This window comes from Stenella coeruleoalba, assembly GCF_951394435.1.
Source record: "Stenella coeruleoalba genome assembly, chromosome: 13".
NCBI classification, from domain to species: Eukaryota; Metazoa; Chordata; class Mammalia; order Artiodactyla; family Delphinidae; genus Stenella; species Stenella coeruleoalba.
This window is the reverse complement of record NC_137159.1, coordinates 2,380,685-2,399,308: the sequence shown is the minus strand read 5'-3', so window position 1 is coordinate 2,399,308 and position 18,624 is coordinate 2,380,685. Positions and strand designations below refer to the sequence as shown.

The 18,624-nt window shown below is 55.2% G+C and overlaps 1 protein-coding gene across 2 annotated transcripts in view; it reads right to left on the bottom strand.

Moving 5' to 3' along the window:
• Positions 1-16,871, bottom strand: part of UXS1 (UDP-glucuronate decarboxylase 1) — a 73,923-nt gene extending 57,052 nt beyond the window's left edge. For both annotated transcript variants that reach the window (XM_079940415.1, XM_079940416.1), the window contains exons 1-2: positions 16,705-16,871; positions 482-509 (exon numbers count right to left, since the gene is read on the bottom strand). In XM_079940415.1, coding sequence (XP_079796541.1) covers positions 482-509; positions 16,705-16,798 — 122 coding nt within the window. In that variant the 5' untranslated portion in view covers positions 16,799-16,871. The remainder of the gene's footprint in view (positions 1-481; positions 510-16,704) is intronic.
• Positions 16,872-18,624: the final 1,753 nt, after the last annotated feature.

Here is an 18,624-nt window from a genome sequence, read left to right as displayed (position 1 = left end):
GCTCACTCAGGCCAGAAGGTCCCCGGGCCCTCCCCACCCTGGGACGGACAGTGGGCTCAAGCATCCACTGGTCTGCTCCTGGGGGTGAGGGCAGCCTCGGTTTCCCTAAGAGGCTTTGGAAAGGTGCCCCTGAGTGCTTTGCTCAAGCCGCCCAGAAATGCCATTTACATTTCAGGAGCCTGAAAGCTCAGGTCCGCCCTCTTCTGTCTACAAGGCCAGGAAGGCCGGAGGCGGGCACCAAGGTGCCGCCACGGCTGCCTCGAGATTCACCGTCACATCCGAGCTGGACTCGGGTCAGCGTGATAACCAGCTGCGTCCTCCGGAACACCCCAGGACAGGAGACGCGCTGGACGTGTGAACACCAAGCTCAGTTCCGCTTTTACATCGTCCTCAATCAGCCCATGACGTCACGGTGTACATGCAACAATGAAATGTATCCTCTCAACCCAAACGTAACAGCCGAGTTATTAAAAACAATTACCTCATGTTAACCAAGTTGCCCCAAATAGCTGTAAGAGAAAGAGAAAGGAGCAGTCAATATTTAAGTTCACAACATTCAAGGACTCCAACTAATACAATATTAACTTTTAACCAATATCTTAAAGTTGCCTATGAAAACTATAGCTCACGAAGACAATAAAATGCACACTTTCAAAATAATAAGTCCTGGGACTTCCCTGGCGGTCCAGCGGTCAGGACTCCGTGCTTCCATTGCAGGGGGTGCAGGTTCGATCCCTGGTCGGGGCACTAAGACCCTGCATGCTGCACGGGGCAGCTGGTAATACATACATACGTACCTACATAAATAAAATAAGTGCGACTAAACATCAGCGAAAAGGTGGCCCTATACACCCCTGACGCTGGCATAACCTTCTGGGGCCTGCAGTGCCACGGTGCACGTGCTTTGATACGCAGTACGTCCCCAGCCTTTGAGGAAGAGCCGGTCACGGGAATCAAAGACCTGCAAGAATCAAAGAGATCCCAGGGCTCAGTGCAACCCCTCCCCTCCAACGTCGATGAGACCGAGACTCAGAGAAGTAGAGGATGGCCTGACCCTGTGGCCGTCCTCTCTCTCAGCCCTCACCCAGCTCCCCTACATCACAGCCTCGTCTGCTGGGCCACCTCCCTGACGGCAGACAGCTGAGTAACCGCGTCTAAACCAGTCCGGCTGCCGCAGTGGATTTCACCAGGGGTGACTTTACAGACACACTAGACCACGACACGCATGTGAAGTTACTGACCAGAGTGTACCTCACAGAGACGCCCACAGAGAACGGTGTCGCTAAGGCTCTGTCCACATGCCGACACGGCCCCACGTGAGCACTCCCCCAGGGATGCGCCCCTCCCGAGGCCAGGAGCACTCGGCTGCTGCCAGACGCTGGGGAAGGCAGGGAGCAAACACACACACACCCTGGAGTCCGGGGCCGGCAATCCTGGGGGCTTGGGAAGGCCCTGAGGTGAGGGGCGACACTAGGCATGTTCTCACTGCACCTGCTGATACCCAGCAGGGGGGCTGATAAACGTTCACGGCAGAGTTCTCAGTGTCCAAAATCATGCTCCTTGCAAGAGAGCCCCGTTGTGAACAAGGGGCATGATGAAACCATAGAAGCACAGCCCTCTTCCAATACAAGAGGAAACTATGATCGAAAAGATAATAAATAAGTAGAAAGTGGCAAGTAAGCAAGAAATGGGAGAAATTAAAATGGAGCTGTACTATATTCGTTACTCATTATAAAACAAAGAATGTTTATGCCTTTGGACCATGGGATCCTACTTTTGAGGATTATCCTCAGGAAATAAGTATACACACAAGAAAGCGGCCTTCACAAGTCACAGCCTTATTTATAATTAAGAGTAAACCAAAATACATTACAGTTGGGGAACTATTATATAAATTATGATATAGCCATTCACGTGATGAAATCATAAAGTCATTAAATATGACTGTAACAATTATCAAAAAAGATAAGCGATAACAGGTGTTGGTGAGGGTGCGGAGAAAAGGGAACCCTGGTTCACTCACTGTTGGTGGGAATGTAAACTGGTGCAGCCGCTACGGAAAACGGTGCAGAGGTTCCTCAAAAAATTAAAAACAGAACTACCACCCGATCCAGCAATTCCACTCCAGGCTATTTATCCAAAGGCAATGAGAACACTAATTCCGAAGGATACATGTACCTCTACGTCCACTGCGGCACTATTCACAACAGCCAGGATACAGACGTCAGGTGAGCGTCCACTGACGGATGAATGGGTAAAGAAGATACGGTGTATATACACAATGGAATATGATTCAGCCACGAAAAGACGGAGATCTTGCCATGTGCGGCAACGTTGCTGGATCCTCAAGGCATTACACCAAGTGAATGTCAGAGAAAAACAAATACCGTAGGATCTCACTTACATGTAGACTCTAAAAACAAACAACAAAAACCCAAGCTCACAGGTACAGAGAACAGATCAGCGGTTGCCAGACGTGGGAGGTGGGAGGTGAGGGATGGGTGGTGTGAAATGGGGTTAAAATAAGTCCTGGGGATGTCGTGTACAGCATGTGACTGTAGTTAACAACACTATCCTAAGTATTTGAAGGAAGCTGCTAAGACAGTGAGTCTTCCAGGATCTCATCACACACGCACACAAATCTGTAACTGTGGGGCTTCCCTGGTGGCGCAGTGGTTGAGAGTCCGCCTGCCGATGCAGGGGACACGGGTTCGTGACCCGGTCCGGGAAGATCCCACATGCCGCGAAGCGGCTGCGCCCGTGAGCCATGGCCGCTGAGCCTGCGCGTCCGGAGCCTGTGCTCCATAACCCGAGAGGCCGCAGCGGTGAGAGGCCCGCGTACCGCAAAAAAAAAAAAAAAAAAAAAAAAAATCTAACTGTGTGGTGATGGATGTTAAGTAAACTTATGGTGATCATTTCCCAACACACACACGCACATTGAATCATCACATGTACACCTGAAACTAATAAAACGTTATATAGCAATTACATCTCAATAAAAATATGGCAACGAAACCATGCTGCAACCTGATAATGCAGGTGTGACGGCCCCAGACGAGAAAATATATCTGCTACTAAAAATTACACAGAAAAAAAAAAGACTGTCTGAAGACGCCAAAATACTGAGTTCAAATGCTGACTATTTTTTCCTTGTATCTATGTGCTTACCTTGCTTTGTAAAAAGGAGGGAAAAGGTTCTTGAGCCCCTGCTAAGCTGCATGCCCCCTGTCCCCAGTCTCCATCTGGGTCACTGCTCACCTGGGATGCCAGGTGCCCGTGAACCAGGAGGTGCAGACCCTGCGACACTTGTCCTCACTGTGGACCTGAAATGAGTACCTTGTCTCATTCTGGCTTTAGGATTAGCTCCTCATCAAAACAGCCCGGAAGCGTCCCCCTCTCTCTGTGCCAGGGAACTAACTGCGCCTGAGATGACCCAGGCCCTAAGGTGCCTTCCGAGTGGTGACAGCCTTTTGACCGTCTTCCCAAATCATCCCGCGGTTATTAGTTTATTCCGTTTTCTCCTTCTCAACCTCTTCCTGAATCTCTTTAAAATGTCTATTTTGGAGACATTTCTCGGTCCTCCTGCAGTCACCTAGACCACCTGAGAGCAGGTAAGGCTGCCCTCCCCGTCCCGGGAAGTAGACACACAGGTCTCCCGAGTCATCCCCCCGGCCCCAGCAGGGCTCTGCTTCTTCGTCTCCCTCAGGAAGCGCGGGCGGCCCGGGATCTGCCGGGGAAGACGCGCACCTCAGGAGCTTCGCCGCCCTTTACAGACGGATAATGCGGACCGTGGGCAGGAAATGCCCCTTCGCGGCACCTGGACACGTGCCCTCCTCCCCAGCTGCTCTTCCCCGCCCACCCCAGGGCTTCGTGACCCACCCCCCCACCATCGGACCCCCTTGCAGCCCCTGCTCCCGCAGGACTCCGCACCTCCTCACCACTTCAGCTGCCTTTACAGGGTCTCCGGGCACCTCGCCGGGGCACTCCATTCTCGGGACAGCGCCCCCCCCCCCCCCGCAGGGTACGCTGTGGCCCCCCGTGTGGCCGTGGTGACCACGGCACACCTCTTTTTAACTGGCGGCTTAGGGCGGGTCTCCCTGCAAGAGCAGGAGTGTCCTTATTCACTCAAAACACCAAGCACGGGCAGGCCAGGCACCAAAACCAGCCAAACGGAGGTCAGGGAATGCTCTTCCTTTCTCACAAACATCACTTGCTTAGTCCTTTTTATCTTCAGAAGCAGAGCCGCCTTCTGGGCTCAGCAGGAGATGGATGCCCTGGGAGGAGAAGGGCAGCAGAGGTCCCTGGGGAGGGAAGACGAGGCTGCAGCTCAGGGTGGGCCTCGGGGGCTGTGTTCCTGACAAGCTCCCCCGAGGATTCTGCCCATGAACTGAAGGCGAGCACCACTGCTTCCCCTTAGGTAGCTGGGCCCTGGTTAGCAGGTGACCAGCATCACTCAGCGTGGTGAAGGCAGCAGGGTTTCAGCACCAGAGGAAGCAGGGGTGTGAGGGGCAGACGGGCAGGGGAGAAGCGAGCTGAAAGCAGAGGACAGGGCGTCAGGATGGGCCGGGAGGTCAGGGTGGGTGTGACACGGGTTTGTCACAGGCTAAGAGCTGGGGGGCGGCTGCGGGAGGGATAACGGCTGGGACAAACGCACTCTCGCCTCCCTCTCCATCCCACAGTGACGGGGAGAGGTGTCTAACGGGGGGCAGGAACAGACCCTGAACAAACCCGGCCTGGGTCTCAGGACAAGGACAAGGTGGCTCAGGGACTCGGTGGCGCTGGAATGACGCCAGGGCCCTTGCAGGGGCCTTCCGGGCTCACCATTTCCAAGCCCAAGGTCACGCTGTCACTCCCACGTCACAGCTGAAGACCAGAGCCAAGAGGAGCACCTGTGACTTGTCAGGTCACCCCACAGCCGTGTGACAGGGCCATGCGGGGGCCTCCTTCCCAGGCCTGCATAGCCCGTCTAGGGCCCGGGCTCATCCCCACTCCCACGGAGACAGGCGCCTTGTTTTCCCCAAACCGGCTGCTAAGCTCATTCCCCCCCAGACGCCCGTGGGACACATGATCAAACCCAAACTGAGCACGGAGACCTCGTGAAACCCTCAGGGCCACGCAGCCCACTGACCGAGAAAGATGCTCCACCTGCGCAGGTAAGAAACGCTTCATCCAGAGGCGGATTCACAATGGAAACCCGTACCGCCCAGGCTCCTGGGCTCATCCGAACCACGCACCGTCTGTGGAGAAAGTTCCAGGACGCTTCAGTGCGGGCGCCTTCCCCCGGCCGCCCCTGCTCCTCTCGGGTCCCGAGACAGGGCTCAGCAGAGGCCAGGCCCAGCCCGTCTGCTGCACTCCGCAGCGTCAGCGTGATGTTCAGAGAGCGAGACCCTCCCTGGTGCCACAGGTGACACATCCCATCAGAGGAGGGGTCCTGGCCCTCCCCACAGTCTGGGCAGCCGGTCAGAACCAGCGTGCATGTGGGCCTCGGTTGCTGGAAACACCGGATCCTGCAGCCCAGGGCCAGCCGGCAGGACCGCGACCACCCGAGGGCAGACAGGTCACCCACGGGGGCTCCAACAACCACGCCGGCCGAGCTGTCCTCAGGGGCAGACTTGCCAGCCGAGTCTCCGGGAAGGGGACCCTCCAGCCCCGCTGTGTGAGTCCCAACCGTCAGGCTAGACGCCACCAGAGAACAGACTCTGCTTTTCAAATTCCCACCCCACAGACCCATGAGGGTGGTGAAACAGCCGCTGCTCTGTGCAAGTCCTGAAGGGGTCGGTCACGCAGCGGAACAACCAGAACCAGAGCACAGGCAGGTGCTTTAATCTCCCATCGACCCAGGATCCGGGCAAAGCTCCTCCCGCCTGGGCAGAAAGGGTGGCTGAGGTCCCAGGGGCCCCCATCCCTGTCACGCAGGCTGCCTGCCTTGTGTGATCACAGCATCAAACGCGCCCAGGAAAGAGAAGCCCTGCTCACCTCCCACGAACCCTCACAACTCCGGCCCCCGAGGAACAGATATAGACCCTGCGGCGGCTCAACTGAAGGCCTTCAAAGCAGACAAGGACACGCATCCTAAACCGATCAGAGGGTTCAAATCACAAGATACTATTCTGTTTAAAATTCTCCAGATAAGGCAGGGGGCTGTCAGAGGAGGGAGCTTCCCCGCCTCCAGGTCTCCCTAAAACCATCAGGTGGCTAAGGGTCAGGCAGCATCACACACGAAGGGCAGCAGCCACGGAATGGGGAGCCCTCCTGCCCCCCCGACCCGAGGAGAGCTGGCCCGGAACCCTGCCCCGCCAGCCGGACCTGCGTTCATACCAGCGGTTACACAGAATGGAAGCTGCCCGGATGAGGCGGTCTGGGGAGCCCCGGCAGGCTGGCGACTGGCGTCCTTCCCAGGCCACGCGCAGAGGCCCTGCGCCAGCCCTGCTTCCCTCCCGAGACACCTCCTCCAGGACGGCCTCCGGGACGAGCCCCAGCACAAGCCCTCCAACTCCCCACCCCGCAGCCTCCAGAGTCCCAGCTGGCGGGTCCCCAAATGCGGCACAGAACACCTAAGTGACTCACACCTCCCCAGAGACTTTCCTAAGAAAGCTGCCCCAACATTTCCATGGGAAAAATCTTATGCCCCAAAGTGGTTAAAAACACAAGAACCTGTGGGCGTTGTAGGTAACATCAGTCCCTTTAGAAAGTCTTTACATGTAAAAAGATCACTTATTAACTGAGATGAGAGACTTAGTAGAATCCATTTCTGCTTGTTCACACTAGACACACGTTTAAAACTTCATGCAGGTGTATTTACGCATAAGACAGTCTGAGAAACACAAGGAAGGCCTTTCTAGGCTCTGGTATCACTGCAATTTCCACAGCCCGCAGGGAGAAAGTCTGAAATAAGTTCCCTAAGGTCTGCAGGGGAGCCGAAGTGTTAGGTCCGTCCAGGTCCGTCCAGGTAGGGCAGCACCACACTTGCAAAGTGCAGACTGACCCATGAGATCCCCAAGCCGGTCAGGCAGTTAGAGACCCCAAACTCAACTGTCATCTCGAGGACTCCCGCTGTTGGAGGAGCCCGGAGAGGGGACAGCGCCCAGCCCCCGGGACCCTCGAGGTAGACAGGGCAGAGGCTCATTCGGACCAGAGCTACACAGCGTTTCCCCGGAAGCCCGTCGGAAATGCAGATTCTCAGGCCCCGGCAGGGCTCCCCAATCAGAAACTCAGGGGGTGGGGAGCCACCGGGGTTTAACAAGTGCTCCGGCCGATCTCCCCGCAGGCTGAGAGCCCACCTCTGTTCCCCTCCCTGCTCAAGGCCTCCGAAGGCTCCGTGTTCTAAGACAACCGTTAAACAACTTCTTTACAAAACAGACTCTCAGACATACAAAATAAACTTAGTTACCAAAGGGGGAAGAGGGGAGGGATAAATTAGGAGTTTGGGATGAACATATACACGCTACTGTATACAAAATCGGTAACCAACAAGGACCTACCACATAGCACAGGGGACTATATTCGATATCTTGTAATAACCTACAATGGAAAAGAATCTGAAAAGGATATATGTATACGTATAACTGAATCACTTTGCTGTACACCTGAAACTAACACAATACTGTAAATCAACTGTACTTCAATATAAAATAAAAATTAAACTAAAAAACCAAACCGATGTCACAAGAGCCCTGCCGCCTCTCCCTCTGTGATGGGCACAGCTCTGGGCGCCCCTCCCCCCAGGTGGCTGGCAGACCCTCGTGCTCCTGCCCCAGCGAGTCCCTCGAGCCCACGGCCCCGGTCCGGCCCCCTCGTCAGGCTCCGGCCAGCGCAGGCCCCGCGTGGCTGCGCTTCCGTGTCTGCCCTCCCACGTGACACTCCTACCTTCTCTCCAGGTGACTCGTCCCCGTCCTGCCCCTGCTCCGGATTCCAAGTCTCCACATCACTCCCATCGCCCCCTCCGGTGATCGCGCCCCACGCGTATTACACGTACTGTATTATGTTCATCCCACACAGACAAAGGCAGGAAACGGAAGACGAGGAAGGGAGACGTGCATGCACACACGGAAGTTCCAGCGTGCGGGGTTCTGCGGGGTGCCCCCCTCAAAGCCAGTCCCACGGGACACCCCGCCCCCCAGGGCTCCGTCCCCGCAGCAGGGCTCCCCCCGCCCCACCAGGCTCACACCTGCCAGCCCACGCCCGGCAGGCAGGAGTCCAGGGAGGGTGCAGAGCTGCGAGCGACACCCAGCCACAGGCCCGGGGGGCAACACAGGCGGCGCTTAGCCCCGAGTCTGAACATCTGGGGCAGGTGGATCACATCCTGGCTCCTCAGCTGCACGGCTCTCCTCCAACAGCAGCTCCTCTCGCTGAAGGGTTCCCACCCGGGCAGATCTCCAGCCTTGCCTCCTGGCCCCGAGGGCCCCCAGTCCCTGCACCTGTCACCTCCGCCCTGGGCTCCGGGGTCCAACCCCGTGCACCTCTCCACCCGCTGACCCCCGGGCCTCCAGGGCGCCGCGCCCCTCACAGCCCAGGCCCCTCACCTCCCTCCAAACACCTGGACCACGTTCTTAAGAACCACATGGGGAAACGGAAAAATCGTCCTAAGATCTGTTTCCACCCCCAGAACACAGCTGACCCCAGGGTGCGGGGTTTCCACACCACCAACCAGCGCTCCGGCCCCCTAGACGCCAACGAGCTGCCCTGAGCGCAGACCCCGCAGGTGAGGGGCTCAGGCCCACAGGACGGCACACTTCACCACCACCAGGCCCGGGGCCACCTGTGCTTCTCACAACTGGCTGCAAGTCAGGGCTCCACGACCCCCTCCTTGGGTTTGATAATTTGCTAGAAAGACTCACAGGACTCAGAGAGACAGTCTCCTTGCGACAGCCGGTTTATCAGGAAGGACGCAGCTCAGGAGCAGACGAATGGATACTCTCAGAGGGACCAGAGCCTCCACGGCCTCTCCAGGCAGCACCCTCCCAGCTCCTCACCCACCGAGGAGCGCACCACACCTCACTGTTGACGACTTTTTACAAAGCTTCCGGAGGTGGCGGGGTGAGGCTGACAGTGACCTGCCCCGTTCCAAGCCAATCTAGGGCCCACCCTGAGTCACCCCCAAGCAAAAACTCAGGGTGATCAAAAGGGGCATCTTAGGAACAACAGAAGACACCCCTATGGCTCAGGAAACCCCAACGGTTTTAGGAGCTCTGCGCCAGGAACGGGGACCAGGACCACAGATATCTTCCTGGGAACCACTCGAGGCATGAGAAAACAGCTGCAGCTTACCTCACAGAGGACAATTAACACCCCCGATGTGTTAAGAGGTCTTAAAAATGAGGGGAAAGATGACCAAAAACTCAACAGAAAAATGGGCAAAAGCTGAACAGTTCTCGGAAAAAGATACATTAGCATCCTTTAACCCTTGGAAAGATGCTTGACGTCACTCCTAGGAAGAGGATGCACACTAAAGGAGACACCACTTCTGCCTGGTGAGCTGTCCACAAGCTCTGACGGGGGTGTTCTGGGGCATGGCTCGGGGGACCACACGCACAAGCTTACTCGCGGCAGCAGTGTTTCCAAGAGCAGAGTGTCTGAAACAAGGAAAACGCCTTGCTCAGGAGCCTGGCCACGGAGAATGCAGGGCACACACACAGGAGAGATACACAGAGCAAAGGTGAGCTCCGCACGCCGATACCAGAGCCTTCCAGGGAATACTGTGCAGGAAAGGAAAAGAGGGCGAACCGTCCATGTGATTCACTACCTTCTGGTAACGATGAGTAGCAGGTGTGTATATACACACAGCCTAATGCCTGGATTTGCAGAAAGAAACCAACGATGCATAAAATGGACTAATGACAGTGGGAAGAGGGTGGAGGCCAGGGATTGCAGCAAGACACGTCTGCACATAGCTTTTTATTCAGTTTGACTTCTGAACCATGGAAATGGCTTACACACTTTAACAATCAGAAAGAAAAGAGAAATCCTAAAATAAACGGAGCACAAACAGAAAAATAAACCTGACTTGTATCAGGCATAGAAAAACATGTTTCATGGAGCTTTTCAACACAATAACTGTACACCCTGAGTGAGACAGATTCTAAGGACAAAAAGAACTACAGAGAAATTCTGAATTTTCTTAAGCTTGTCGTTGGTACTGGAAACGAGGCAATGATTCTGAAACCGGCATGGCTGGCAGTAGAGAGCAAATGAGTTTTTCCTGATGTCAGAAACAATATTTTCATAGTGGGAGGGAGGAAATAGCAATATGGGAAGTGGGCAGGGGAGGAAGAACCCCGTTATGATTTAAACTGGGGGCCTCGGCATAAACTCACAACTGGAAAGAATTCGCACCTGTCCTGGCTCTGTCCACTGCGAACGCTGGAAGCAAGGACACCTCGGTGAGTGCTCAGACCCTGAGTTCTAACCCATACTCTCCACTGAGAGGAAGCAGGGCTCCTTGTAGAAATGGCTGATTCCAGGTTTGGGGCACAGAAAACACAAGATGAGCCTGGAGCATCTGGAGATCAAGGAAGTGCTCAAAGATAGAGCCTCTAGTCCATAGTGACTTTAAAAAAAAAAGAGGGGCATAAATTGATGGTGGTCCTCAAAATATGTTCACATCCTAATTCCGAGAACCTGGGAAACTGACCTTACTTGGAAAAAGGGTCTTAGCAGGTGTAATCAAGGATCTTGAGACCAAAAGACCACCTTAGATTATCCAGCTGAGCCCTCGAACCCGTGACCAGTGACCTTATAAGGACGGAGGGACCTGACAGACAGCAGGGAAGGGGCCACGGGACCAGCACCGGGAATGAAGCACCCGCAGCCTGAAGGCGCCTTGAGGGGACCACGGCGGCCCTGCCAACACCTCGACTTCTGACTCCAGCCCCCAGAATCGTGGGAGAATCAATTTCCCTTGTTTTAAAGCCGCCTAGTTCCTAGCAATTTATTACAGCAGCCCCCAGAAAGCGGAAGGAGGGAAGGAGGGAAGGAGGGAAGGAGGGAAGGAGGGAAGGAGGGAAGGAGGGAAGGAGGGAAGGAGGGAAGGAGGGAAGGAGGGAAGGAGGGAAGGAGGGAAGGAGGGAAGGAGGGAAGGAGGGAAGGAGGGAAGGAGGGAAGGAGGGAAGGAGGGAAGGAGGGAAGGAGGGAAGGGGCAGGCCTCGGTCCCTCTGTCCGCAAGAACGCCAGTTAATAAACAGAGGAGGATTTACAGGATTAGGAAGTTGCCGCTTTTGTGATCCCAACATAAAACCGATCCAGGCGAGGACTGGTAATGGATGCTGAGCGCGCTGGCTTGCAAGTCTCCGAGATCCCCTGGCTGGGTCCTGGGAACGTGGATCCCGGCAGTCAAGTGGCCGGCAGCCAGCCCCTCCCGGCATCAAACTCAGCACTGGTAGTGGACAAGCCTGATGTGATGCGAATCGACCAGCGTTACCATAAAAATATTTACCTGAATTTAATCCTGAGGAAACAATCAGGTAAGTCCAGAAGGTTGGACGTTTCTAAAGGACAACCAGCCTGTGCTTTTAAAAGGTAAATGTCATGAAAAAACAAGAGTTAGAGGCATAACAGCGATGTGTAAACCCTGACAGGATCCTAGATTAAAAAAAAAAGCAGAAAAGGCTATAAGGACATTTATGGTACCATGGGGGCGGGCGGAGGGAATTCAAATATGGACTGCATATCAGATGATACTACTTATTGTTAATTTTTAGACTATGATAATGGTGATCAGATTACATAGAAAATGCAGATCTTAGGAGACACGTGTTGAAGTATTTAAACACGAAGTATTACTATGTCTACAACTTTCAAATATTTCAACAAAGAAATATATGTAAAAATGAAAAGAATGAGCAAATGTGGGGGAAAGAAGAACTGGCATATGTAGGCCGAGGGTTATTTAGGTGCTTGCTGAATTATTTTTTCAATACGATAGAAATCAGGTGTGGAAATTCTTACAGTAGATGTCGAGGGTCAAAACAATTTCCAGGTTGCCCCTCCCGGCCACCAAGAAGGTAGGGGGAGATTCTAGGCTATTTCTGGGCCTGGGGGGACCCTGGGAACTTGCGGTAACAAGCGTAGTGACCCCTGGGCTCAGGGGAATCTGGAAGCACCACTTACACAAGTTCACCTGTTTTCCCCTTTTTTCCCCTCTTTTCCCCCAGGAGTCCACTGGCATCACCAGCACCTGTCTGCTTAGTGACTTAACGATCGCCAATTACGCAGGGCTAATCAGACCAAGGGGAAAACTGCTCACAGAACTCCCAGCTCAGAGAAGCTTGACGTCTGTTATCACACGTGCAGAGCTAACACATGTAAAACATGCTCGCATGTGGTTTTCAGGGGTGATTTAGCATCTTTTTGGTGGAATAACAGGGACAGGATAGGAAAGCACCACAAATACGGTGTCCTCCCAACAAAACCCAGGGCACACCCAAACCTAAGTGAGCGCTGTTACTGTCACAACTCGCGTTTTCCAGAGCTGAAGGAGTGCCTCTGAAACGTCAGAAAGCAAGCTTCACCTTTGTTCTGCTGTTTCGGGTATAAACCAAGGTGCACAGGGGGATGGGGACAAGCGCTTTCGGGAGGGGAAGAAGAATGAAGCAGGCAGAGGAACCAAGAGACGGGGAGCGGGGGCGAGTCGCGCGGAGGAGGCTGGAGAAGGGCCCTGCCCGCTGCACCCCGCCGGCTCCAGCCCCGCCCGGTCCGTCTCTGCAGAGGGGAGGGCAGAGGGTCTGGGGCACGGGGCCCCGTCAGCCGGGGGACGATCAGGGTACGACTCAGCCCCGCGGCCCTGCCCCGGGTCCCTGGGATGCCCGGGAGAGCCGGCACCGCCGCCCGGAGGATGCTGAACGCTCCACCAACCAGTGAGGCAGCTGAGGTCCATGGGGCAGCCCGGGGGGGGCCCCCACCTGCCCAGGATCGATCGTGCAAACAGAGCAGACGGCCCAGCGTCCCGGGAAAGCCTCCAAGGAGAAAGGAAGCCACCGGAGGAAGAGACTCTCCAGGGGAAGAAAAGTGAGCAAACAACCACCGTTCAGAGGAGACCCTGACACAAAGACCACACTCTAGTTTTTTAAATTCGGGGAGAAAGAGAACGCTCCTAAACAAAAAATGATAGCAAACATAAATGTTCTCACTAAAAGAGTTAGACGACAAAATTTCCAAAAAGTAGGACCAAAGTCTACAATGACAGAAGAGACGAAAGGAAGAGGAGCAGACCAGGCCACCGCACCCCCGCAGGGTACCGCTCCAAAGGACAGTTCGGAAGGTTCCCAGAACCGCAGAGCGAGGCTCCTGGGCGGCCAGGCTTGGAAGCACCCGGCACGTGCGCACACGTCACCAGCCGGGCGCGCATCCCTGGGCGGGCGGGTACGCAGGTGCCCCGACCCCCCTGCGGCACAGAGGCCTCACTCTGGGAGGGGCTCCACATGCCGAGCACAGCAGTCCTGAAGGAGGCCAGTTATCAACCGCACGTCCACAAATGCACACTCGGGGCACACCCGAGTGCGGAGGGGCCGAGCCGAGGTGTGCCGTGGAGGATGGCGCCAGGGGCAGGAAAAGGGCAGGGCCTGGGATCTCCCGGGAGAAACCAAGTCACAGAGAGACGGGAGCCGGCTTGAGCCTCGGCACCAGGACCCGGAAGGGATGGAGCCTCACCACCCACCTGTCAATTAAATGTGAAGACAAAGACACGGCCAACGCCTGCCAATGCTCCTCCCGTGACCTCCAGCTGAAATGAGGCGGTGGCCGTCGGGGGACAGGATCTCCAGGCCAACGGGGCTGAGGGGCTGAGGCCAGGGACACGAGGTCCGAAGGCCCCTCCTCAGGGAGCTCGAGAGGCTGCTCAGCGTCTTGGGGGAGAAAGACATGAGCGACAAAGCTTGCAGTCCAACAAGTATAGGGCCTGAGAGTGGAGTCATTAGCTCCGGGAAAAAAAAAGCGGAGTTCACAGGGCTCAGGTGAACAACATTTAGTCATGCGCGTAAACACTAAGTGCTCAGGTGAACAACATGTAGTCATGCGCGTAAACACTAAGTGCTGAGCTACTTAAAATCACACCGCACCTGCGTGGGTCGGTGGGGGAAAGGAGAATAAACAATCTTCCAAAGAAGAAAGCCACTAGGTAGTATCTAGAATTCTACGCACAAGAACAAACACCAAAATCCTCGCTCAAAGAAGTGAAGTGCTTGCCTCTGGGTAGAGGAAAACAGTGCCTGGGGACACCAACAAACCCGGCAAAGGCTATTTGACTTTTTAAACTCTAGCCTGTCAAAAACACTAAAGGTAATTCCAGCTGAGTCTCTGCCTAGGGATCTACCTAGCAGGTTGGCATGACTTTCAGACCTCTAGGCTCTTCTGAGGGGCTAACAGCACTGATCTAAGTGCTACAAGGGCTGAAATCCCCATTACCGAAAAGAAAACACATGCATGGAGAAGAACCTCAGTGCAGTGCAAGCTGGCCCACACTCAGCCCCTGGGCCTGAAGAATTATGTGCGAGCAAGGAGGCTGGGCCCGCACGGGCCCAAGAGCATTTCCAGAAGGCGCTGTGTGTCATCTGGGAGCAGGGGCGTTTTCTCAAACAAAAGGGAAAGATTATTAACAAGGAGAGCAGAGACTGGACGTCACAGGCATCATGGCTCACGGACACCTTCAACGTCCTCGGACGCCGTCAGTCGGGAGCCACAATGTCATGCTTTTCCCTGCGAAGTGCCCGGGACTTACCAACCCGGCTTGTTACCAGCACTGCCTCCACCCTAGTCTAAAACCTCACAGCTAAATTCCCCCGCGTCGGGAGCTGGCACGAGGCCTCCGCCAGGCCTGCCTGCTCCAACCCGCCTGCCAGGGCAGCCTCATAGCTGCTTCGTGTCCATACTCCAGCCACACCGCAGTTCTCCACATTCTGAGGACACGCCCTGCTCTTGGCTGCCACAGGACCTCTGCACATGCTGCTCCTGGGGAACCCACCCCCCCGCCGCCTGCCTAGTCACTCCTACACACACTTCACTTACCAGCACAAGCCCCTGTGCATTCCCTCCCTTCCTTCCTACCTGTTCGTAATTTAACCCTCATTTGGGTGAGCATCTAATTCGTGGCCAACTCAACTCACCTGCTTAGGCCACAGGTTCTAAAGTGGCGTCCCCGGACCACACCAACAGCATCTGAGGTGAAGCTATTAGAAATGCAAATGGCTGGGCCACACCCCAGACCTACTGAATGAGAAACTTGAGGGGGGAGGTGGCAACCTGTGTTCTGAAAACTCTCCAGGTGATTCTGACCCACAGAGGAGTCTGAGAAACACTGCTCAGGTGTTTTGCACTCCTTGGGGTCCCCTGGGACTAAGCAGAGACAAGCAGCAATAAGGGCTGGACAGGCAAAGGTACGGGCTCAGGAGAAATTCCTGGTCTACAGAACTGTGAATGACATCCCACAACCCCCTACCTTCAGAAGACCCAAAATCCACAGGGAGCTTCCTGCACACCTGGGTTCTCGCCCCAGCTCCCCGGCAAGCCGGGCTCTGGTCTTGGTCTCCATAGGTTTTCATCTGTGTGGTCATCAGTAAATCTGCCTGATTTCTCTTAGCCTTAACAGACTCACCTCTAGAATGGGAATAACGATAGTACCTATTTCCTAGGATTGTTGAAATAGTTACAGGAGACAATGAAACAGGCTCACGCACCTATGGGGAAGCTCGCAGCCAATTTAGATATAATTACTGTCCTAACCACAGTCAGACAACTTCAAGCAGTCTTTCCCCTGGGTTCTCGGCTGTCTCACTCAAGACTGACACACGCTTCAGACTAGCTCTTCCTCCTTCGAAGACTACTCCCAACTAACTGCCCCCAGCTGGGCTGCAGCAGACAGGCTGGGTCTCAATCACCCGCATCGTCCTGGAGCTCAACTGAAATCACTTTGCCGAGCCTCCCTCACCTCGGGAGTCAGATCTTGGTAACTCAACAGGTGAGCAGGTGTTTCGTTTCAGCGTGTATCACTCCCGTGGCTAGGATTCAAACGAGCTCACCTGGTCCAATTTTGGTACTTGGGGAAGTATTAATAACAGCAATGAAAATACATTCCCATCGAAATTTTTTTTTTAAAGGGACAGCTTCTGCCTCTAAGAAGCCACAGGGTCTACCCTCTGCCTGAAAAGTGCCCCTCCTGCCCTAGGTCCGGCAGCCGCGGTGAGTGATGACGGGAGAACCACACGAGAAGCGGCGCCGGGATCCCCAGCGCTGCGCCTCCGTGCTGGGCCGACCGGCACCCGCACCCTCCTTTCCTGGGCGAAGAGACCCCTGGGCATCCGAACACCTAGGCGCCAGGACCCCGGGCGCGGACACCTGGGCGGGGGCACCCCCGGGCGTCCAGAAACCTGGGCGCCAAGACCCCGGGCGCGGGGACCCCCGGGCGTCGGACCCCTGGGCTCGGCCGCGGGCCGGCGGGGTCCGGCGACACTGGGCTCCCCTGCAGCCAAACGCGGAGTAATTTTCCGAAGAGCAGGCAGCCGGCACGGGGTCTCTGCCGGGCGACAGCATTCGCACCCCCTAGTCCAGCCCGGCGACGCGGCACGCCCGGGAACCGCTGCCCGCAGCCCCGCGGGCGGCGGGGCAGCCGGGCCGAGGGTCCGCGCCTCCTGTCCGGCCGGCGGCCGCGCGCGCAGAGCGGGAGGGAGGGAGAGAGAGAGCAGGCCGCGGGCGGGAAGGAATAGCCGGCGCACTCACAGGCCACGTAGGCGAGCAGCGCGATGCCCAGCAGCAGCTTCATCCTCCTGCGGCTGACGGCAGACGCGAGGCGCAGGAGCGCCTGGCTCAGCATCCCGGGCCGCGCGCTGCGGCCGCTGGGCTACTTGAGCGGCTGAGGCGGGGGCGGCCCGAAGGCCCCGCCCCGCGCCCGCTTCCTGCCGGCGGGGCCCGCGCGCATGCGCCACGCCCGCCACGCCCCGCCCCGCAGGCGCAGTGCGGCGGCCCCGGCGGGCGGCGAGTGCGCGTGCGCGGTCCCAAGCGCTACTCGTGGGCCGCCGTGGGCGGCGTGCTTCAGACCCCAATCCGAGCGCTCGGGGCGGACTCGCGGATGGGCAGGTGTTTGGAGTTCTTTACCGCTTCCCTCTGAAAGCTGACTGTTCTCTCGGCTTCTGTAGCTGGAATAGTGGCAGCGACAACGATTAGTCCCCTAAACACCGATGAAGTCCAGACCCCGTGCCTTTTTCCTTCTGATCAGCTGGAACATCTTTCTTTTAAAATTAAGGAGTTTACATGCAGCTCAATATCAAAAAAACAACTCAATCCAAAAATGGGCAGAACACCTAAACAGACATTTCTCCAAAGAAGACGTGCAGATGGCCAACAAACACATGGAAGGATGCTCAACATCACTAATCATTAGAGAAATGCAAATCCAAACTACAGTGAGGTATCACCTCACACCGGTCAGAATGGCCATCAACAAAAAATCTACAAACAATAAATGCTGGAGAGGGTGTGGAGGAAAGGGAACCCTCTTGCACTGTGGGTGGGAATGTAAATTGATACAGCCACTATGGAGAGCAGTATGGAGGTTCCTTAAAAAACTAAAAGTAGAGCTACCATACCACCCAGCAATCCCACTACTGGGCATATACCCTGGGCATATCATATACCATAATTCAAAAAGAGTCATGTACCCCAACGTTCATTGCAGCTCTATTTACAATAGCCAGGACATGGAAGCGACCTAAGTGTCCACCGACAGATGAATGGATAAAGAAGATGTGGCCCGTATAAACAGTGGAATATTACTCAGCCACAAAAAGAAACGAAATTGAGTTATTTGTAGTGAGGTGGATGGACCTAGAGTCTGTCATACAGAGTGAAGTAAGTCAGAAAGAGAAAAACAAATACCGTATGCTAACACATATATATGGAATCTAAGAAAAAAGGTTCTGAAGAACCTAGGGACAGGACAGGAATAAAGATGCAGACGTAGAGTATGGACTTGAGGACACGGGGAGGGGGAAGGGTAAGCTGGGACGAAGTGAGCGAGTGGCATGGACATATATACACTACCAAACGTAAAATAGGTAGCTAGTGGGAAGCAGCCGCCCAGGAGAAACAGAGCGGCCGGCAGCGCCTCTCGCCTCTGGGAATGTCAGGTTCTTTTGCTAAACTTAATCGAATACCCTTCTTCAGCCTTGTTGTAAACCTCCAAGAAGAACAACACAACAAGCAATAAGGCAGTAATTGGTTACAGCTTTCGAACCACTCAGCACAAATGCTGTGACTTTGTGATTCTAATGCAACCTTCCCAATCCCAGGTCTGCCCATTAGCTGTGGAGCGTCATTGAGTCACAGGAAACTTGTTAAGCCCCTCCCTGAGGATGGTGCCCACACCTGGACCGGCCACCAGGCAGGACGCCCAGCCCTCCGCCCTCCCCAAACTCCAGCCCCACCCCAGCAGTATCCAAGGAGAATGCCAGGTGACACTACCTTTGGAGGCAGAGAGAGACCCCTGGGTAGACGGCCAGAGCACACCAGCCTGGGACAAATTGCTCTTTGTCTGGGAGTCTTAGTTTCCTCATCATTAACGTCTTGAGTTTGGGTTAAATCTATGATTTCTGCAAAGAAGTGTCTAGAGCAGGGAGTGTCCTGAGCTCCTCGGACCCTATG